A 24,516-nucleotide genomic window follows, 5' to 3' on the forward strand; every position below is an offset into this window, starting at 1 on the left:
GAGCTTGTTCTAGGGAATCTAGTCAATAATATGGTAACAATGTTGTATGGGGACAGATGCTAACTACACTTGGGGCAAGCACTGCGGAATGTACACAATTGTCGAATCACTATGTTGTATACCTCCTACACCTACAAAAATTAATGTAACATTCATTCTAGATCAACTACACCTACAAAAAAGAGAATATTAGAAATTTTTTAAATGATGAAAAAAAATTACAACTTGTCAGACTGTGGGAGAAGCACAATGCTCATCACCTGCCTCATTCTGTTAAATTGTAGAATTGTTTTTTCAGTCAGCTGCGCCTTTGTGCAGCATTCTGTATGCTACCACCCTGATGTTATAATTATATACATATAATTATGCAAACAACATACAAACTAAGGCATGGGAAGAAAATACACCAATTGTACATACATATACCCCAACAATGAAGGGAGGACTTCTGGTTAAATATTACTGTCTTAAAGCAGGTTTCAAACGAAAACAGAATTTTAACATCATTTACCTCAAGTATTTTATCTCCTGTTTTAAGAGCATTTGTTTTTCCTGCTGGACTGTCTTCTAAAACTTGTTTGATAAATATACCTTTAAGTTCCTCTCCATTCTTCAGGCGTTTTATAACAGTTTGTCCACCAACAATACTAATACCAAGGGACACATTGGGTTCTCTGAAAATCTCAACACTGTAAAAAGAAAATAAATTCACTCATGAATAAGTTAGTATAACTTGTTGGACTGTCACTAGAAGTGTTCACTTTGTACCATATCCTTGTGACTCATATCTTATATGAATATATTTTTACAAATGTTATCAAAATTGTACCTCGTTCAAAAATTCTAAGATATTTTCAGTGATTTGGGGCACATGTGAAAGCCTGAATTTGGAAAAAGATTTCTAAAACAATAATTACACATCTTAATATTCTTAATGTTCACAGCTCCTACCACAATATATTTTCTGTAATTAGTTCTTTTAATCTATATCCATAACATTAGCAAAGAATGAAGAAAGTAATAAATGGGTGAAAAAAAAAATCAAGAAAGTCACATATATCATTTTGACAAAACCCACAAACTTTCATAATAAAATAAATTTCTGACCAAAAATCTTGTTACCCAAACTGTTTTTTCCAGTCAGCAGGTTTAACCTGTGGTTCTTTAAGTGGAGGACAGATTTTGCTCTTAAGGCTGGAAGTTGTTCTCTTTTCTTCCTACCTCCACATCATCTATTTTATTTTATTTTATTTTATTTTATTTTATTTTATTTTATTTTATTATTTTATTTGACAGAGAGAGAGCAAGTTGGGGGGGGAGAGAGAGAAAGGGAGAGAGAAATCCCAAGCAGGCTCCTCACTGTCAGCGCAGAGCCTGATGCAGGGCTCGTAACTCACGATGAAATCATGACCTGAGCTGAAATCGTATGTTCAACCACCTGAGCCTCCCAGGCAACCTGAATGAGCCACCCAAGCACCCCCACATAACTTTAAAAAATAAAGAATGGAATAAAACTTGCTCTTCCCTGGTTATGAATTTTGCTCAAACTGTACAGATGTGACCAATGATTAACTGAAATTTTTAAAAAGTAGTTCAGAAAACAGCTTCCAAGAGGGGCACCTGGGTGGCTCTGTGGGTTAAGCATCTGACTCTTGGATTTTGGTTCAGGTCATGAACCAGGTTAGTGGGATGGAGCCCGGGTCTATGAACTGAAAGTGTGGAGCCTGGTTCGGATTCTCTCTGCCCCTCCCCGGCTTGTGGGCAGCTCTCTCAAACTAATATAAACAAACATTGAAAAAAGAAAAGAAAACGGCTCCCAAAGACAAAATTCAGAAGTGCAAGAAGAAAACAGACAACGTTGGTAGGTATTGTGGCATTAATAACGCATGCAGAATAGAGCAGGTAATGGAAGACTTTTATATACTGTTAGCTCAAACTAGGCACAAACTTGGAACTAACACAAGGGAAGGAAGGAGGATAGAGATAAATTGACACATGATAGAAACCTCAACTGATGTTGTTGTTCACTTAAAAAAAAAAATAAGGGAAGGAATTTTAGTCCTTTCAGGGCAGTCCTACCTGCCTTCCTCAAGGATGCAGTAATAAAATATGCTTAGTCCATTGGTTACTACCATACATGGACAATTGCAAATTGCTTTCTCTGCAAAGGTATGATAAAGACTTTCCTAATATTGATTACAGTCATTTTGCCCAGGTAAAAATCTCTAGAGAAGACAAACTGAAACTAAAATTTAGGTCATTTTGTAGCAATGTGGATGGAACTGGACAGTGTTATGCTAAGTGAAATAAATCACACAGAGAAAGACAGATACCATATGCTTTCACTCTTATGTGGACCCTGAGAAACTTAACAGAAGACCATGGGGGAGGGGAAGGGAAAAAAAAGAGTTAGAGAGGGAGAGAGCCAAACCATAAGAGACTCTTAAAAACTGAGAATAAACTGAGGGTTGATGGGGGGTGGGAGACAGGGGAAAGTGGGTGATGGGCATTGAGGGGGGCACCTGTTGGGATGAGCACTGGGTGTTGTATGCAAACCAATTTGACAACAAATTTCATATTAAAATAATTTAAAAAAAAAAAAAACACCTTAGACCAGCCTAGATGTACATTATGGCAATACTTAATCAGTAGAGAACGTCTAAATGACAGTCTGAAAGGAAAGAGCAACCAACTGTGTTCTCCTACTGAGAAAGCCAATGACATCATCAACGTACATTCTTGGTGGACCCCAGTGGCTGAAGTTTGGAGTTTCTTCTCCTTCACCTTCTTCTCTCTCAGGTAACTCACTGAAGAGAGACAAAGGAAAAACACACATGCACCTTGTAAAACAGTGCTGTTAAAGGTTCTTACAAAGTTTTGAAGTTGAACAATCTATTTGTAGGTAAATAGTTCTTAATTTTTAAGGTTTAAAATATTTACATCAACAGTTAACTATCTGTACAAAACAAAAATACATTACTTTTAATGTTCAACAAATAATCCACCCGGCACCAGAAACATCACAGATTATAAACACTTTTATTGGTGACAGTCTAGACGCTATTTCTTAAAAATCTATGTGTGATTTGTACAACTTCACATTTGTTTCATGATCAAGGTACAAAATATTATAACATATATTCCTTAAAACTTGGTCCTGATCGACAAGCAAAGAAAACACTCCAGCATAAACCAACATACGTAGCTGAAATGGCTAAACAGGAAACACAATCCCTCTTTGTAGATCTGTCATCCTGGCGCTAAGTAACTCCCCTGTGATGTGTATCCCATGAACGTTTTGTGTCATTATCCATCACTTTGCAGTTTGCAGAGAGATTTCCTTCTGGTAGATCTAATTTGATCCTCCCACCTACCACTGCCATACTTTCACCCATCAAGTCATGCTGGTATGGAAGTGATAACATAAAATGCTGAATTACAGGGGTGCCTGCAAGGCTCAGTCAGTTAAGCATCTCTTTTTTAATGTTTATTTATTTTTGAGGGGGAGGTTAGAGGGGCAGAGAGAGAGGGGGAGAATCTGAAGCAGGCTCTAGGCTCCAAGCTGTCAGCGTAGAGCCCAACATGGGGCTTGAATGTGCAAACCGCAACCTGAGCTGAAGTAAGACCAAGCTACCCAGGTGCTACAAGCATCCAACTCTTGATTTTGGCTCAACTCATGACCCCAGGATCATGGGATCGAGCCCCATGTCAGGGCTTGGGATTCTCCCTCTCTGCCCCTTTCCCTCCTCAAAATAAATAAACTTAAAAAAAAAAAAGATCCTTTTAAAAATGCTGAATTACAAAGTACTTATAAAGGTAATGCTATCTAATAGGGTAGAGACATTACCATATATTATCTGGAAGAGTACTCCTAAGAGTACTCCTAAGCCCCAGTCTAACCCGCACCATGAAATGCGTGTGTGACTCTGGACGACCACCTGAGATAATAGGTCTGAAGGGTACATTTTATTACTCTATACAAAAATGTAGGTACTACCTCTTCCATTTCACATTCACAAAAACCCTGTGAAGCAGGCACTGCAGGTCATATTATTATTTTATTCTTCCACTTGAGGAACTGAAGCTCAGGGAAGGCTGCCACGTAACTACACAACCTCCTCACAGTATCCAAATCTGCGTTGCAGCCTAAACATTTCAATGCTCTATTTTTCTCTGAAGTCTCAAATGAGTCCTATAAATAGCAGCAAAACTCCAAACCCACCTGCGTGTCTACAGACAGACTTTCTAGGGTAGAATGGTTTCAGGCTGAATGAAAAAGAGAATACCGAAAGAATCCAAGTATTAGTTAAGAAATTGGAATCATTAGGGGTCGTTAACATCTCACCTATTCCCAGATGGTTTTGTTGCCTCAGCCAGTCAATGATTTCATGATTAAGAGCATCACAGTATTCAAGGAAAAAGAGTTTGGCAGATACTTGCCAATTACTTATCTAATGTCCTCTTCCTCCTTCCTTACCAACATAACTTCTCCTTTATTCCAGGTGGCACTATGCCCAGATTTAAAGAAATACATTTTCTGGACTTCCTTTCAGCTAATGTTAACTGGGAGCTACAGTTCTGAAATGGAAGTACAAGTCCCCAGAGATTTCCAGAAAAACTCATTACATGGAGAGAGAATCATCTGGCAGGAGCCTTTCATGCTACGACCTTCCCTTTCTTCTTGCCTAGAAGGCAGAGATGATATTGGCAGTGAAGCATGCATTTTAAAATCATGAAGAAACAGTGACTAAAGCAATGCATTAAAGACAGCAGAGCAGAAAGAAGGTGTTTAAGACCCCAGCAGATCACCTTCTTCAGGGGTTTTTACATGAAAAAAATTACAGCCCCACTTGGTTAAGCCACCCCAAGTGGAGAGTTTTATAAGCAGCTGAATGCAATCCCTACAGGATACCCAGGATTCTACCAATTTAAGCAAAGTTTTCATATTATCACATCATATTATTCTTTGCACATGTGCATAGATGTTCATTGAATAGCTGTAATAGCAGAAGCTTTCATACTTTGATTACCCTATGTAACAGTAACAAGGATTAAATGACGTGACTGCCATTTAGTGGAAGCTTAATATTCATTTCCTTTACAATTTTTTTCATTTGAATTTCTACCAAAAATTTTCCCCATGTATTGTAATCTTTCTTTTTTTATTTAACAGCATCCTAATAGCCCATACTATTGATGTAATTTATCTGCCATCCCAAATATGATACTTTACATTATATCCTGGTTTTCAGAATATGGACATTACTGTAAGGAATATTGTCATGCTCTATTTTAGAATTCCCCTTTAAATATTAACTGAGGATTAAAAATTAAAAATCCCCAAACAAACCAACATTGAAACTTTCCTTCTATTTTCTACTTTCCTGTATCCCCAATCATGACAGGTGTGATAATAAGACATAAATATTTGGTCTAATTAAGGACACACCTCGGGCTGACTAAGCCTTTCCAGAGAGGCAAGTGCTTGCATCATGCTCACCATCAGCCACGCTCCAGAGAGCCACTGACTCTTGGGAGGAGAGTTCTCCATGAGTCTGATGCCTGGTGTTCGCAGCAGATGTCCAGGGACACCCTTTGATTGCCTGGCTTTGGTGGATGAAGGGTCTTGCATTGTTGGGTTCCAGAGGACTATGGCAATCAGAGGACCATTCTTGGTAGGCTACCATCACCAGGGCATTTCAAAGATGGCAGACTGAGGCATATGTCCCAGGCTTTCTGTGAAAAAGGTCACTTTGCTCGTCCTGGAGCTTTGGACTAAGGGGCAGGATTCAGGTTTGGCACACATCCAGTGCCCTACAGAGTGGCTCTAAAGGAACATAGGCTGTGAACACCACCTTGGCACTTTCCATCTGCTTTGCTCCAGCTTGCTGGTATCTCCCCAAAAGGAGCTTATAAACATTCTTCTGGAGCCCAAATTTTTGTGACTGCCACCCAAGGCACACCTCAGATTGCCTGTCTTTGGTGGCCAGTGGGGCTTACACATGTGGTCCCTCAGGACCATATACATTTGCATATTTCTAAAGCTGCTGCCTAAGGGTTTGGCTTCTGGTCAAAGCCTGATTCTCCCCTTTTGGACACTGACAACCTCAGTTGAGGCACATCCTCAACTACTAGGAGCTATTAAAAATACAACAGCCTGCTTGAACAAGCACAGAAATTTGGGAAACAACCAAGAGCTGTGGTAGGGCTGAATGAAAAGTTTCACCTCCTACACAAGGCCACTCTTTCTAGACTGGGAGAGGTGGCAGTTTCATCTACTGTATAGAAACCAACACAGAAAGTCAAGCAACATGAAGAAACAGAGGAATGTTCCAAATGAAATTTAAAAAAACCTCAGAATGCCTAAGTCAAAAGGAGATAAGCAATATACCTGATAAAGAGTCCAAAGTCATGGTCATAAAGATGATCACTGAAGTTGAAAGAATGGATGAACACAATTAAAACTTCAACAAACACATAGAAAACATAAGAAAGTACCAAACCAGTCACAGAGCTGAAGAATGCAATATGTGAACTGAAAAATACACTACAGGTATTCAATAGCTGACTAGACAAAACAGAAGGATCAATCACCTCAAAGACAAGACCAACCAAAGAAGCAAAAGGAAGAAAGGATAAGAAAAAATTAAAATAGCTTAAGGGACTTATAGGACAACTTCAAATAAACTAATATTCACTTTTTATAGGGCTCCCAGAAAGAGAAAAGAAAGAGAAAGAGGTAGAAATTTCATTTGAGGAAATAATGGCTAAAACTTCCTTACAATGGGAAATGAAATAGCCATCCAGATCCAGGAAGCCCAGAGAGTTCCAAACAAGTTGAAACCAGAGAGACCCACAACAAGACATGTTATAATTAAAATGTCAAAAGTTAAAGACAAGGGAAGAATATTAAATGTAGCAAAAGAAAAAAAACCTTGTTAATATTAAAAAAAAAACCCACTCCCCATGATAAGATTGCCAGCAAATTTTTGAGCACATGCTTTATAGGTCACAAGGGAATGGCATGATATATTCAAAGTGTTGAAAGAAAACACTTGAAACCAAAAATACTCTATCTGGCAAAATGATCATTCAGAATTGAAGAAGAGATAAAGAGTTTTCCAGACAAGTAAAAACTAAAGGAGTTCATCACCACTAAACTGGCCTTACAAGAAATCTTAGAGGGGCTTCTTTAAGCTGAAAAGAAAGAGTGTTAATTAGTAACGAGAACACATGTGAAAGAACAAATCTCACTGGAAAAGTAAATATATAATAAAGGTCGTGGATTATTTATAAAGCTAGTATGAGGGTTAAAAGAAAAAAATAGTAAAATAACTATGATTACAATAATTAGTTAAGGGACACACAAGATAAAAATATGTAAACTATGATATCAAAAACATAAAACATGGTTGGGAGTAGTAAAAAGATTGAGCTTTAGAATGGGATCAAATGTAAGTTATTATCAACTTAATGTAGACTATTATAGATGTAAATTGTTATATGTAAGTCTCTTGGTAACTACAGGCCAAAAACCTATAGTAAATACACAAAAGATTTAAAAATATAAGCATACCACTGAAGAAAGTCACCAAACCACAAAGAAAATAAGAGAAGAAAGGAACAGAGAAAAACTACAAAAACAGATAGAAAACAATTAACAAAATGGCAATAAACACATACCTCTCGATTACTACTTTAAATGTAAATGTACTAAAATCTCCAAAGACACAGAGTAGCTGAATGAATGAAAAAACAAGACCCATCTACATGCTACCTACAAGACTCCTTTCAGATGTAAAGACACACAGAATGAAAGTGAAGAAATGAAAAAGTATATGCCATGTGATGGAAACTAAAAGAAAGCTGGAGCAGACATACTTCTATCAGACAAAATAAACTTTAAAACAAAGATTAAGAGACAAAGAAGGATGTTATGTCAGGATAAAGTAATCAGTCCAATAAGAAAATATAACATTAATATAGAACACAGGAGCACTTAAATATATTAAGCAAACATTAATAGACCTAAAGGGAAAAATAGTGATACAATAACAGTAGGGGACTTTAGACCAAAAAATCAATAAGGAAACATCTACCTCAAATGACATGTTAGACCAGGTGAATTTAACAGATACATACAGAATATACCATTCCAAAAGCATTAGAATACACATTCTTCAAGTGCACATGGAGTATTTCCTAAGATAGATCATATCTTAGGCCACAAGTTTTTTTTTTTTCTAAGTTTATTTTTGAGATAATACATGCAACACAAGTGGGGGAGGGGCAAAGAGACAGGGGGACAGAGAATCTTAAGTGGGCTCTGCTCTGACACCAGAGAGCCCCATGCAGGGCTCAAACGCATAAACCCTGAGATCACGACCTGAGCTGAGGTTGTATGCTTAACTGACTGAGCCTCACAAAACAAGTCTTAATCATTTAAAACAAAATTTTTTTAACATTTTTATTTATTTTTGAAAGACAGAGACAGAGCACAAGCAGAAGAGGGAGACACAGAATCCAAAGCAGGCTCCAGGCTCTGAGCTGTCAGCACAGAGCCTCACAGAGGGCTTAAAGCCATCAACTGTGAGATCACTGACCTGAGCCGAAGTCGGACGCTCAACTTACTGAGCTACCCAGGCACCCCACAAGTCTTAATCATTTAAGATGACTGAAATTAAATGAAGCATCATTTCCATCTGCAATGGTATGAAACTAGAAACTAGAAAGTTCATAAATATGTGGAGATTAAACAACATTCTTTGACCCACTGGTCAATCCAAAGAGAAATAAAAGAAAATGAAAGAGAAATTTTTAAAAAATGAAAGAAAAAAATGAAAAAGAAATACATTGAGATAAACAAAAATGGGAATTTAACATACCAAACTTTATGTGATGCAGCAAAAACAGTTTTAAGAGGAAAGCTCATAGCAATTAATGCCTACCTCAAGAAACAAGGAAAGTCTCAAACAACCTAACTTTTACACATGAAAAAACTAGAAGAACAAATGAAGCCCAAAGTTTTTAGAAGGAAGGAAATAACAATGATTAGAGCAGAAATAAATGAAATAGAGACTAAAATGATAATGGAAAAGACCAATGAAACTAAAAGCTGGTCTTTGAAAAGATAAACAGAATTGACAAACCTTTGGCTAGACTACTCAAGCAAAGAAGAGGTCTCAAATAAAATCAGAAATGCCACTGATGCCACAGAAATACAAAGAATCATGAAACTACTATGAACAAGTATATGCCAACAAATGGGACAACCTAGAAGAAATAGATAAATTCCTAGAAACATACAATCTTTCAAGACTGAATAAGGTAGAAATAGAAAACCTCAATAGACCAATTACTAACAAGGAGATTCAATTGGTAATTGAAAGCCTCCCAATAAACTAAAATTCAGAACCAGAAGGCTTCACTAGTGAATTCTACCAAATATTCAAAGAAAATTTATTACCAATCCTTCTTAAAATTTTCCAAAAAATGAAGGGGGTGAACTCTTCCAAACATATTTTACAGGCCAGCATTACCTTGGTACCAAAACCAGACAAAGATACAAAGATGCAAAAATCCTCAACAAAATATTAGCAAACCAAATTCAACAATACATTAAAAGGATCATACACCACAATCCAGTAAGATTGATTCCAAGGATGCAAATATGGTTCAACCAATCACAAATCAATGTGATACACTACATTAACAAAATGAAGGCTAAAATTCATATGATCATCTCAATAGACGCAAAAAGACCATCTGACAAAATTCAACATCCGTTTATAATAACAACTCTCAAAAAAGCAGGTATAGAGAAAATGTACCTCAACATAAATGCCATATATGACAAGCTCACAGCTAACATCAGACCTAACAGTGAAAAGCTAAAAGCTTTTCCTTTAAGATAAGGAACAAGACAAGAATGACCACTCTTACCACTTTTATTCAAAAAAGAAACCAAAGGCATCTAAATTGGAAAGGAAGAAGTAAAACTCACTATTTGCAGATGACATGATATCATATATAGAAAATCCTAAAGACTCTATCAAAAAGAAGTTAGGATAAATGAATTCTGTAAAGTTTCAGTATACAAAATCAACATGCAAAAATCAGTTGTGTTTCTTTACACTAATACAAAGTATCAGAGAGAGAAATTAAGAACAAATCCATTTACAATTCAATCAAAAGGAATAAGATACCTAAAAATAAAATTAACCAAGGAGATGAAAGACCTGTTGAAAACTACAAGACCTGTTGAAAGACCTATTGAAAACTACAAGATATTAATGAAAGAAACTGAAGACACAAATAAAAGATATTCCATGCTCACGGATTAAAAATATTAATATTTTTAAAATGTCCATGCTACCCAAAGTAATATACAGATTCAATGCAACTGCTATTAAAATCCCAGTGGTACTTTTCACAGAAATAGAATAAACAATACTAAAATTTATATGAAACCTCAAAGACCTAGATTAACCAAAGCAATCTTGAGAAAGAACAAGGCTGGAGGTAACATGCTTCCTGATTTCAAACTATATTACAAAGCTATAGTAATTAGAACAGTATGGTACTGGCATAAAAAGAAACACATACATCAATGGAATAGAGTCCAGAAATAAACCCACACTTAGATCATCAATTAATTTACAACAAAGGAGCCAAGAACATATAGTGGGGAGAGGATGGTCTCTTCAATAAATGGTGTTGGGAAAATTGCACAGCCACACACAAAAGAATGAAACTGGACCACTATCTCACAACATATACAAAAATTAACCCAAAATGGATTAATGACTTAAATATAAGACCTGAAACCATAAAATTCCTAGAAGAAAACATAGGTGGTAAACTCCTTAACATAGGTCTTAGTCATGATTTTTGTAATCCAACGCCAAAAGTAAAAGGAACAAAATCAAAAGTAAACAAGTGGGACCACATCAAACTAATCAGTAAACAATAAACAAAATGAAATGGCAACCTACTGAATGAGATAAAATAATTGCAAATCATATATCTGATAAGAGAATAAAACCCAAAATATGTAAAGAATTCATACAACTCAATACCAAAAAGCAAACAATCCAATTAAAAAATGGGCAGAGGGGGGCGCCTGGGTGGCTCAGTCTGTTAAGTGTCAGACTTCGGCTCAGGTCATGATCTCGCAGTCTGTGAGTTCGAGCCCCGCGACGGGCTCTGTGCTGACAGCTCAGAGCCTGGAGCCTGTTTCAGATTCTGTGTCTCCCCCTCTCTCTGACCCTCCCCCGTTCATGCTCTGTCTCTGTCTCAAAAATAAATAAAAACATTAAAAAAAAAATTAAAAAAAAAAAAATGGGCAGAGGATCTGAAGAGACATTTTTTCCCAAAGACGACATACAGATGACCAACAGGTACATGAAAATTTGCAGAGAAATGCAAATCAAAACTACAGTGAGGTATCACTTCACATCTATTAGAATGGAAATTATCAAAAAAGCGAGAAATAACAAGTGCTGATTGGCAAAGATATGGAGAAAAGGGAACTTCTGTACACTGTTGTTGGAAATGTAAATTGATGCAACCATTATGGAAAAAGTATGGAGGTTCTTCAAAAATTTAAAAATACAATCACTATATGATCCATCAATTTCACTTATGAGTATTTAGCAAATAAATAAATAAATAAATAAAAATTTAAAAAAAGAACACACTGATACAAAAGATACATGCACTCCCATGTTCATGTGTAGCATTATTTATGATATTTATTTATGATAGCCGAGATACAGAAAGAGCCAAAGTGTCCATTGATAAAGAAATCATGGAATTTAAAATGGAATATTATATAGCCATCAAAGGAATGAAATCTTGTCATTTGAGACAACATGGATGAAACTTGAGGGTATTATGCTAAGTGAGATAAATCAGACAAACAAAGATAAATACCATATGATCTCTCTTATATGTGGAATCTAAAACAACAGGGGTGCCTGGGTGGCTCAGTTGGTTAAGCGTCCAACTCTTGATTTCACCTCAGGTCATGATCTCATGGTTCATGGGATTAAGCCCGGCTGACAGCACAGGGCCTGCTTGAGATCCTCTCTTTCCTTTTCTCTCTACCCTTCCCCCATTGTGTGCGTACTCCCTCTCTCTCTCTCAAAATAAATAAACATTAAAAATAAAATAAACAACAACAACAACAAAAAAGCTCACAGATACAGACAACAACAGATTGGTAGTTGCAAGAGGCAGGGGTGAGAGATAGAAATGGGTGAATTGTTTTTGTGTTGTTTTAGTTTATTATTTTTTAAATGTTATTTATTTTTGAGAGAGAGGAAAAAAAAAACAGAATGTGAGTGGGGGAGAAGCAGAAAGAGAAGGAGACACAGAATCCGAAGCAGTCTCCAGGCTCTGAGCTGTCTGCACAGCACAGAGACAGACGCGGGGTTCAAACCCACAACCACAAGACCATGACCTGAGCCAAAGTTGGATGCTTAACCACCTGAACCACCAAGGTACCCCTGTTTTGTTGAGTTTAAATAAATTGAATAAATATTCTGATCTGTAGTCAGACACATTATCCATTGCACTACAGGCCCCCTTTAAATTTAATCTTAGAACAAACAAACAAACAAAAAATTAGGCCTCTAAAGGTACAGGGAAGTCAATGGGATGCAGAAGCACAGTGTACATTAAATAACTTAGCTGGGTTCTACACCAAAATTAATGCAAAGTAGAAACTCTAAACTATCATTTAGCACTTCATGATACCCTGATCTGAAAGACTGTCTTCCAAAAGAATCTATGCATTACTCAGAAAAGCTCCAGAGTGGCAATAAATATTCACCTATGAACCTAACTCCACGGGACATACCTCTAAAGACTAAAAGGGGGAACACATGACTTACAGGAACTCGTCTATTACCTGCTAAAATTTTAATATATCCTGAATCTATAACAGCAAGTCAAAAAAACAACATTCAAATGCAAGACTGAGCTCTCAAAAGTTAGGTTGAAACTCTTGAATGCCTGTGCCCACATAAGAAATCAGCTTGTCAAAGTTACCTCTGGAGAATAAGAAAGGAATGAGGTGGGAGTAAAGTGTATCTTCCCTTTCTGAAAGTGGTAAGAACTGAGTAAGACAGAATGGATGTTCCATTTTTACTTCTGCATAAGAAAGGGGGGGGGGTGGTTTTGGAAATTTGTTTAGATATTTTCCAATTACAGTTCTATACCTTTAAAAAAGCAGTCTCATTTCCGAATTCTTTGTGAGATTTAATTATTGACACCAAGCAGAAGAGAAATTTAAAAAATAAAACGGTCTCATTTGAAAAGTAATTTGACCATATAAGTAGTCAAAATTAGGGGGACCTGGGTGGTTGAGTCACTGGAGCATGTAACTCCTGATTTCAGGGTTGTGAGTTTGAGACCCACATTGGGTGTAGAGATTACTTAAAAAAATTTCTAATTTAAAAAAAAAGTCAGGGCCACCTGGATGGCTCAGTTGGTTAAGCGGCTGATTTTGGCTCAGGTCATGATCTTACAGTTCATAGGTTGGAGCCCCACATCGGGCTCTGTGCTAACAGCTCAGAGCCTGCAGCCTGCTTCAGATTCTGTGTCTCCCTCTCTCTCTGCCTTTTTCCCACTCACACCCTGTCTCTCTCAAAAATAAACATTAAAACAATTAAAAATAAATTTAAAATAAGTCATAAAATTATATATATACATATATATTTTAAATGTTTATTTATTTTTGACAGAGAGAAAGAGACCATGAGCGGGGGAGGGGCAGAGAGAGAGGCAGACACAGAATCGGAAGCAAGCTCCAGGCTCTGAGCTGTCAGCACAGAGCCCGACGTGGGGCTTGAACTCACAGACTGCGAGATCATGACCTGAGCCGAAGTCAGATGCTCAACTGACTGAGCCACCCAGGTGCCCCTATAAAATTATATTTTTAAGCCTTCCAGTACTTCCGTCTGCAACCATCCCTCGTGAAGAAACAAACCCATTGCCTGTTTAATACTATGCATTTTCCCAGGAGCTTGGTTACATTGCTCATGCCAGGACACAGGACCTGTCAGTACCTTTCTGCCGAACACTGATCCAGTTCTGCTCAATGAAAAGCCATCAGATTTCTCCAAGTGGTTGAGCTTATCTGAGTCTTTCTTTTTTTCTTTTTTTTTTTTTTTTTAATTTTTAATTTTATTTTAAGCGGTCTCCATACCCAATATGGAGCTCGAACTCAAAACCCTGAGACCAAGAATCGCATGCCCCACTGACTGAGCCAGCCAGGAACCTCTGAGTCTTTTCCTTTACACTCAGAAAGGAGCTTTGCTGAAGCACAGAGACCAACTTTTTGCAATATGAAGTTTCTGTCTAAAACTATAGGCAGAGGGACATCTGCCTGGCTCAGCTGGTGGAGCACGTGACTCTTGATCTCATGGTTTTGAGTTCAAGCCCCACACTGGGTGCAGAGATTACTTGGAAATAAAATCTTGAAAATAAATAAATAAAATTAAATGTAAAGGTCAATAAAAAGGGTCAAAGGTCACAGGTTGCTGAATGGAGAAGTGATATCATTCTAAGACACTTCATATGTCAATACAAAATCATTCTTGGACTAAAGGTTTAATAAAAACACGAAGGCCAATAAATCCACCCTATCTCTCATCCCTGTTATGCTTGGCCAACACCTCCAACTCCTTCCTTCCTTGCTGCTCTGGTTTCTCCTTCCATTCTCATACACCCCACCGATACCCCTTCCCTTCTCCCGCCCCCAGGCCAAACTACCCATCACACTCCACAGAATCTCCTTGAATTGTCGAGAAACTACTCCACACTCTGACCTCTTCACCAAACATTCTCTCAACAGCTTCTGGTTCTCTGCCACAGATACCATGTTCAGGTGAATGATACTCACTCTCTCACCTTGGGAAGTTGGAAGGTGGGGGGCAGGGAGCAAGATTTTTCTAAATTGCTTTCCACCAACCACTAAGCCATTACTCTCCTACCCTTGTTTCAAAAGTGACACCTCTACTTTTAATGTACACATTACTACCACCTTATCACTCTTTTCAAATAATCTTTACCTAAATGACAAAAAATATAAAAAATAAAAAATCTCTTTGGATTCCTATCTACAGGATACAAATAGCACTTGCATTTGTACTTTGCTTTCATTCCTGGCACCTGTCTCTGTGGATTAACCACCAAAGGTTAATCTCTCTAGGTGTGCAATGTCTTTCTCTCCTTCTCCTCTCTCCAGGGACTGTGTTTAATAACTTCCTTTCCAGCATCTACATATTTCTTTGCTGGATCTTTCCCAGAAATACAGACACACACATATATCAATATATATGTAATTATGTATGCATAACCCCTTCTTCTTTACTTCAATCCAAAAATACCCTCTAGCTATCTAGATAATACGCATTCTGTCTCTTTTCATGACCTGGATTCTGAAAACACTAGTCTCACTGGACTTACTATGCCCAATTTCGGACCTGTTCAATTCTCAACCTACTACTCTCTGATTTCCATTTTTCTTAAATTGTTCTATGCTTACCTAGTGCATCCGTGTGGCCAAACCCCAAGTAAACTTTTCCGTTTTATCTGCCCTGACCTCTCTGTAGGCCATAATGAAGGTCTGTGAAAACCTTTGGTAAAATGTTCTCTTGTCCAGTTTCTACAACAACCTCTAGGTTTAATTTCCTCTGACATTTTGTTCACTCCATTTCACTATTTTCTGCCTCCATTCTTACTTGTGATATTGCTGCTCTGCAAGACTCCAATTTTGGTCCCATGCTCTTCTTAGTATTTGAGCTTACCCTGGATGACTATTCAAATCTAGCAGTTTCACCTACACTTGATCTTGCTCCCAATTATTAACATCAGGATAGATACCAACATGAATCCCCAGAATCACACACCTAATTGATTCCACTTCGCTTTGTTGTCCTATGGATACTGGAACCTTCGTCTTGTCCCACACTGAATTCGTTTTCCCCTTACAACCTGTTCATGCTCCTATAAACTTTTTCTTTTAATTAAAGTATAACATACAATGTTATATCGGTTTCAGGTGTGTGACACAGTGATTCAGTGGTTCTATACATTGCGAAACGCTCACCATAAGTGTAGCTACCACCTGTCATCATAAAAATTATATTAACTACATTCCTTATGCTATACTTGTCTCTGTGACTTATTTAGTTTATAACTGGAAGTCTGTGACTCTTAATCCCCTTCACCTATTTCATCCATCCACCTCCCCTCCCCTCCGCTCCAGTTTGTTCTCGGTGTTTAGGAGACAGTTTCTGTTTGTTCGTTTGTTTTGTCTTTTTAGATTCCACATATAAGTGAAATCGTATGGCACTTGTCTTTCACTGTTCGACCTCCCTCATTTAGCATGACACCCTCTAAGTCCATCCATATTGTTGAAAACGGCAGCACTTAATCCTTTCTTATACACCACATTTTCTCTATCCATTCATCTATCATTGGACACTGAGTTTGCTTCCTCTGCTCCTACAGTCTTGTTAAAGAATTAATGGCACTGCAATGCATTTATTGTCCGAATCCAGAGACACAAGTCACCCTCAACTATGTCCTCTCACCCTGACACACGTTATTAGTCACCAATTCCAACAAATTCTCTCTTAAATCCACTCCCTCCTTAATTTGTCTGTATGTCTTGCTTATGTTGTGAAACTCCTAATCTCTTAGTAATTGTCTACTACAGGGCATTTTTTTATAAGAGCAAAAAAACCAGACTACTTTATAATGTGAAAACAAAGATAAATGGTATCATACCATGCATCAGTGGTATATCTAGAAGACAGTGTTCCTGTGTATGCCGAGGTCTTGGAAACAACTCGAGTCCTGGGGAGTTGATATAAAGGCAAATCTTCTTGCTCCCTTCTTTGAGCCACAGCAGGAAGTTCAACAAGCAAGCCAGGACCTTGGGCATCATCTGGAATCATCATACCTACACAGCAAACCCAGATGATAGTGAACACAAGATGCTTTCATTTAGCCTTCATTCATTCAACAGATAGGTCTTTTCTAGGTAGAAATCTTATTAAGTAAAATGTTTAATATGTCAGATGGTGAAAGATGAAGGAAGGAAGGAGGACAGGGACTCCTCAGTGAAAGAGAGTTGCATTTCACACATGGCCTTACTGAAAAGAGGACATTTTAGCAATATAAATATTTTATCAAAAGAATCCCCTTAATGATGGTATTCTAATCTCACTACACATTTTCCCTTATCAACCTCAGCTGTCCCAACTGCAGGCACTCCTGCATTTCACTTATTAATAAATAAATAAATAAATAAATAAATAAATAAGGGGTGCCTGGATGGCTCAGTCGGTTGAGGATCTGACTTCAGCTTAGGTCATGATCTCACATTTTGTGAGTTCAAGTCCCATGCTGGACTTGAACAGCTCAGAGTCTTGAGCATGCTTCGGATTCTGTGTCTCCTTCTCCCTCTGCCCCTCGCCATACACACACACACACACACACACTCTCTCTCTCTCAAAAGTAAACAACCATTAAAGAAATATTATATTGCATATTTGAAAGTTACTTAAGAGAATAGATCTTAGAAGTCCTCATCACGCACACAAAATAACTTCACAGAATGACAAATAACCAAATAAAAAATCTTACATCAAAAAATGTTTTAATTTTAATTCCAGTGTAGTTAACACACATTGTTATATTGGTTCAGGTATACAATACAGTGATTCAACAACTCCATACATCACCCGGTGCTCATCAGGTTAAGAAAACAGATTTTTAAAGGGGCTTTGTTTACAAATTTCATAATTCTTTTACATTTGTTACCTATTTAATTCTCGTGTCAAACTATGAGTTAGAAAAGATACTAACAACTGTTATTTTATAGATGGAGAAATTCAAGTTAAGGAATTTTGCCAAATGGAATGTGCAAGTTTACCTGACATGCCATCTGTGTTATTTCCACATTTCCTGAAAAAAAGAATAACTGGGGCAGAGTTGTGCATAGAGTCCTATGACTCATAGGACCCTTACTGGCATAGGTCTATTAATCACTCTTAGGATACACCCGATTCTCAGCCAATCCTTCTCGAGCATATTACAAATATGATGAATTGTGATCAAATGTCTTCCTTAAATCCACACATTTATAGTATGTTTTGGAGCTCTGCCTAATCAGAAAATCACAAATTATTTCTAAAAGATATAGGTATTATCCTAAAACTTTTCCTATAAGCATTACCTCAACTCTTTCCATTTCTTCATAATGAACAAATTTTCTAGTAAACTCACTACTACTGCTTTTTATCTTGTCTAGAAACTTTGGAACTGGGGTCTAATCAGTTGGTAATGCAACAGAATCTGAAGAGGGAGTGAATTTAACTTTAATGCTCAGGTTGTGTTAAAGAAGTCTCAGGGTCTGTCCCCCATCCCTATGCACCCTTCACTCCTATTCTCTGGGGCCTCCATTCCTGCAAAGCACTCTAATCCATCTCGATGCCAGAGAGTTCTAGCTTGGCCTGTCTGCCTCTTCCCCACTGAGGAGGGACCAGGGGTGGGACTAGATTCTGGCCGGAATGGCCAGAAACCAGTGTTAAGAAGAGGGAACTGGCTTTATTTGCAGAGCTGGTTCTCATCCACCCACACTGGTAAAAGCAGACTGTTAAATTATGGCATTGGGTTTCATAGGTTGCTGCAGTTTGTTTAAAACTTTTCATTACCTGTTCCACAGGAAGGCTGCCGTGCCCTTTGCCCCACTCCTCCTCCATGGACCCTGGGTGCTGGTGCTCAGGCACGCATTTCTCATCTGTCACAGTGCGTGACACATTCACACTTTACAGAGCTGTTCGCCAAGTGCACTGCAGTTCCCAGAGCCCATAAAACAAATCAAGTCCTCGAGGACCTATGCAGTTGTTAGGGAAGGGCCATAATAGGAGCACAAAGGTTAGAAAAACAAAGAAGCTAAAAAAAATTTTCCTGGACAAATGGAGGTTAATGTTTATAGGAGAGGAATGGGGGAGACTTTCAAAAGGTTTATACTTGGTAAGGAGCAAGAACAGAATGGTCAACAAAATAAAGGCAACGAGAATCCAAGTAGAGAGGAGGGTGGGTTATTGTATAACTTGGCCGCTGCCAGAGGGAGGGAGGGCTGGGGGTTGCAATGCTGTTGAATAGCCACACATGAGCAGCATTTCACTCTCTCATTCAACAAATATTTCTTGAGCACCTACTACGGTAACAAAAATCAGATACAAGCCTTGCCCTCCAGAAGCTTAATTTATAGGAAGAGGTAGGCATGCAAATGAGTATGTGTGCCTGACCCTTGAGTGCAATGACAGAGCATCATCCAGGGTTCCCTGGGGACACCATCCAGACAGGGGCAGTCAAAGATTAGGAATTAGAACTACCTTCTGTCAGAAACCTTTTGAAATGCTGTAATACTAAATGTGTTATTGATTTGGAATTTATCTTGTAAGCTTTACCTTACTAATTATGCTCATTATAGGTTTATTTTCACAGCCCATGAAGAGTAAAGGCTCTTAGAAGCTACATAATGTTGGACTAAATATAGGGTCAAGAATAGCTCTTCACATATAAGGTTCTCAAAAATAATTTTTTTTTTGATGTTTATTTTTGAGAGAGAGAGAGAGACAAAGCGTGAGCAGTGGAGGGGCAGAAAGGAGACAGAATCTGAAGCAGACTCCAGGCTCTATGCTGTCAGCACAGAGCCCAATGTGGGGCTCAAACTCACAGACTGTGAGATCATGACCTGAGCCGAAGTCGGACGCTTAACTGACTGTGCCACCCAGGCGCCCCTCTCAAAAATAATTTTTAAATTTATTGCTCAGAAAAAGAAATTTAATTGTTCAGAGATAAACCTAAAACTGTCTGATACTAATAAAGAGGTCAAAGAGTTACAGATTTGAAAGAGGGCTTAGCGAATACTTAGCCCAGGGGAGTTTACTTAGGAGAAGCTGGCGGGATTGCCTGGTGACAGAGCAGGGTACCTGCTTTGTACAGAGGGACGTGGGACTAAAAGCGTCAGCCTTTTGCTGGAAAGGATCTCAAGAGCAAAATCAAACTCTGACTAGAATAAATTCAATATGTATGCTGCTGAAACCTGTATCGACTCTGTATTAATAATTTCTCAGCCTACCCACAGTTAGCATTAATCCAAATAGTCATGCCTGCCACATGGCATTCTAGAGGCTTTCAAAATTTTTTCCTAAAAGCATGTGGTTATGAATGTATTTCCAGTGAGGATAGATCTAAGATATACAAGTTTAACTTCATTCCCAAAGCTATAATCTCTAAAAAAATAAATTTCCAGATCCTTGTAAAGTATCAGACTGAGGCAGAGTAGAGGGCATAATGGGGGGACCTCTATAAAAGATACATCCAAGTCAGAGAACTTGTCAATGTGACCTTATTCGGAAAAAAGGTCTTTGCAGATACATTTAAGTATCATGAGATTAGACCATCCTGGATTACCCAAGTGGGCCCTAAATCCAATGACAGATGTCCCTATAGGAGACAAAGAATAGAAGACACAGGTCAAGAGAAGAGAGCCGTGTGAAGACAGAGGCACACATAACAGTGATGCAGCCACAAGCCAAAGAAGGCTGGAGCCACCAGAAGCCGGAAGAGGAAAAGAACAGATAATTCCCTAGGGCCTTCAGAGGGAGCACAGCACCTTGACTTAGGGCTTTGGGCCTTGAGAACAGTGAGAGAATTAATATCTGTTGTTTTAAGCCACCAAGTTTGCGACAATTTGCTACAGCAGCCCTGGAAAACTTCGAGAGCCAGTAGAAGTCAGAAGTAATTTTGGAGCCATTTAGATAATACACAGAGCAGAGCTCAAGAGGAACTACCTTCTCCGTCTTCTTCCCAACTCTGCTGCTCTTCCCCACAAACACCCACCCCATATAGCCAGTTTATCCTTTCAATCCTGACAGTGTAGAGCAGTGAGTGATTCTCAACTCTGCCCCCCCACCCCCCAGGGGACATCTGGCAGTGTCTGAAGACATGTGATTTTGATCAGGCCTGGCAATGTGAGTACCACTGGCATCAGAGTTAGAAGGCAGGGAAGCTATTAACATTCTACCAAGCACAGGTCAGCTCTCCACCATAAAGAATCATCTGGTCCAAAATAGTAATGACATTGCTATAAAGTATCAATGGCAATCAAACAGATATGGCCTATTAATTCAATTATTCATTCATTTGTGCAGTAAATCTTCTCTAAGTACTTAAAGGACTATGGAAATGTGATAAAAAAATTTAAAACAGTTTAAGGGAACACTTTTGGGGGGAAAAGTCCCATTTTTATCCTAGTCATAATCGGTTATACGTCATGAAAAACTGGATAAACTCATCAAATCTTAGATATTCAAAATTAACTACCCATGCTCTGTTTTGACTCCGAACTGACAACTATTTATCATCTCAGAGAGGACTTGAATCTTCACTGCTAATGACTCCATTCTCTGGATTTTACTCAACAGAATGCTGAATTCATAAAAACCATTACATGGCTTTCTATAATGCACTCCATCCCCTCCAATGTATTACCATACAACATGAGAATTGTCCAGAGAAAGACTTTTCCTATAAGCAGAGTCATAACACATGAAGGACAGCATAAATCCTGAACAATGGCTCTATAAATCCCAGTGCTGTGAAAGAACTTAACGGTCTCACCTAGGGATCTCAATAGTATAACAGCCTCTGATATTTCAGTGTTGGATGAAGAAAAATTATTTTTCACAGTCGAGTTTTCAAAATTATGTAAGAGTCAATATTGGGGGTAGGCAAGGAGAGGCACTATACTTTTAGGATTCTTTAATGGAAACTAAGTTATTAATGCACCAAAATTGACCATAATATATGGCTATAAAAATGTTTCATAAATGTTTAAAATATGACTCTCTTTATTAATATTTAACAACCTCATTCAATGAGCTAACAGTATCACTTAATAGCATCAGAGGTTTTAATATATATTAGTAGAGACTTATTTCAAACTTAGCACGTAAGGTACTAGTTTTAGTTTTAATCCACACTGCTTATAAAAAGCAAAATCAGGCATTGAAAATATAGCCCTTTCGGAAAAGAGAATCTTAAGTTCTATGTTGAAATATGAGCCAGGTTTATTCTTCCAGATATTCTGAAGCAGATTAATAAACATTTAAATTTGCATCATTATGAATGAAAATAGGACAGTAAGACTTATCGTCTATAAAAACAAAGCTGAAAGATTGCAAAATAATGTAATGTGTGTTTATGAGAAACAAAAACCACAAACCTAAATCCAGACTGCTTTGTGTTAATGAATTAAGATTTTCCAGATCATCAAATCTGCCTTGTTGACTGCTTCCTTCAGATGAGGGCATGGAGGGTAGGGAACCAATGCCAAAATTTTCTTTCATCTTGAGAGGAAGAAAGACAGAAATGCATTAGTACTTCGTGATAAAATGAGGTACAGCATAATGTTGTTCAAACCAGATAATGATTGTGGAAAACTGGCCCTGCAAACAGGCCTCCTCAAGTAGTGGTTTATGCAATGGTAAGCAGTAATGAATGCTGGTAACTTAATCTCCGCAAGAGTACTAATAGTTTTTTAGTACTATTAGGCTAATAGTTTTTTCTTTTTTTTTTTTTTTACACTGGATTTTTTTCACAAAAAAATTGTTTTATAAACATTAATGAGTGGATTTAAGTAAACAATCACAAAGGTATAAGAATAAAGATCTATCCAGTCAAGCAAGGTCAATGGCTGACACACACTAACTCATAGAGTATGTTGGAGCACAACCTCAATAGCTTCACTGACAATCCCAAACCAACTGGTGGATTTTCACAGCTCTGAGCTCTTGCTTTACCCTCCCTAACACCTTTATCTGCCAGGCAAACATCAGCTACCCAAACCTAAAACCTACAGATAAGCACATTTTTGCATTTTCCAGTTGTCTTCCTTTGATACATGTCTTCTCTGGTTTCCCAAAGTTACAACCTTCCAGAACATATGATTTTCGCTGAAATATTTTATTATCATATTTTAAAAACTTTTATAAGCATAAAATTAAATGACAATGTTAGGGCCACCATAGGGATATACTGCAATTCATTTAAGACAAGTAACACCTATGTCATTCTGTTGGAAATTTAGCTTGTTCAAAACTGAAACATGAATGACATCTTTTACAGGGTCCCCATTTTTTTTCATTATGTTATATTGGTCAGACCTCAATGGTATGAGAAGGATCTCTCATAAACTGGTGAACCAAATACTGCTAGCTTTTTCCATACAGATTATGAATAAAGCTAAGTATAAAACTGTATCAGATATTTAATGGAGATATTCAACTCAAATATTAAATTGGGGTGAGAAAGGAGATACAACTATCTAGTTGCCTAGAATAAAATAAGAATTTCTTAGAGAAGGGAATAAGGAGGAAATAGTAAGCACTGAATATTTATATTTGATAGCAATTTGGGACTTATTTTAAAAAGTTTATGGCAACTATATGAGGAATAAGAGAATTGATATCTGAATCTGAATTTCAATGTAAGAGGGTTAGATCTTTAGGAAAAAAAAGTTTTATGAAAAAAAATTTTTTTAATGTGTATTTTTGAGACAGACAGAGCATGAGTGGGGGAGGGGTAGAGAGAGAGAGAGAGGGAGATACAGAATCCGAAGGAGGCTCCAGGGTCTGAGCTGTCAGCACAGAGTGCGACACGGGGCTCGAACTCACAGACTGTGAGATCATGACCTGAGGTGAAGTCAGACGCTTGACTGAGCCATGCAGGTGCCCCGGAAAAAAAAGTTTTTCTAAATAGAGAAGAAAATAAAAAAACATACAATTAGTCTTAGGTAATTAATCCTCAGGCAAGAGTCAGATATTTTATTTTTATTTATTTTTTAATGTTTTTTATTTATTTTTGAGAGAGAGACAGAGTGTGAGCAGGGGAGGGGCAGAGAGAGAGGGAGAAACAGAATCTGAAACAGGCACCAGGCTCTAAGCTGTCAGCACAGAGCCTGACACAGGGCTCGATCCCACAGATCACAAGATCATGATCTGAGCCAAAGCTGGACACTTAACTGAAAGAGCCACCCAGGTGCCCCAAGAATCAGATCTTCTAAAAAGGGGCAAAAAATGTGGACATTTCTTCAGCGGGTGGCCAATGAACACATGAAAAGTTGCTCAACTTTTCTTAATAATTAGAAAAATGCAAATCAAAACCACAATAAGGGATGCCTGAGTGGCACAGTCAGCTAAGCGTCCGACTTTGGCTCAGGTCATGATCTCACGGTTCGTGAGTTCGAACCCTGCATTGGGCTCTGTGCTGACAGCTCAGAGCCTGGAGCCTGCTTAATATTCTGTCTCCGTCTCTCTCCCTGCCCCTCCCCTGCTTGTGCACTATCTCTCTCACTCAAATATAAATAAACATTAAAAAAATTAAAAAAAAAAACACAATAAGATACTACTTGGGACCTATTTAAAA

At 37.9% G+C, this 24,516-nt stretch overlaps 1 protein-coding gene across 3 annotated transcripts in view; it reads right to left on the reverse strand.

Moving 5' to 3' along the window:
* The window catches only part of PATJ (PATJ crumbs cell polarity complex component), a 364,021-nt gene that overhangs the window by 225,178 nt on the left and 114,327 nt on the right, over positions 1–24,516 (reverse strand). For all 3 annotated transcript variants that reach the window (XM_049618560.1, XM_049618559.1, XM_049618561.1), the window contains exons 21-24: positions 22,316–22,439; positions 16,801–16,975; positions 2,736–2,807; positions 512–689 (exon numbers count right to left, since the gene is read on the reverse strand). In XM_049618560.1, the coding sequence (XP_049474517.1) occupies positions 512–689; positions 2,736–2,807; positions 16,801–16,975; positions 22,316–22,439 (549 nt within the window). The remainder of the gene's footprint in view (positions 1–511; positions 690–2,735; positions 2,808–16,800; positions 16,976–22,315; positions 22,440–24,516) is intronic.

The sequence above is a fragment of the Panthera uncia genome (genome assembly GCF_023721935.1).
Source record: "Panthera uncia isolate 11264 chromosome C1 unlocalized genomic scaffold, Puncia_PCG_1.0 HiC_scaffold_4, whole genome shotgun sequence".
Lineage (NCBI taxonomy): Eukaryota > Metazoa > Chordata > Mammalia > Carnivora > Felidae > Panthera > Panthera uncia.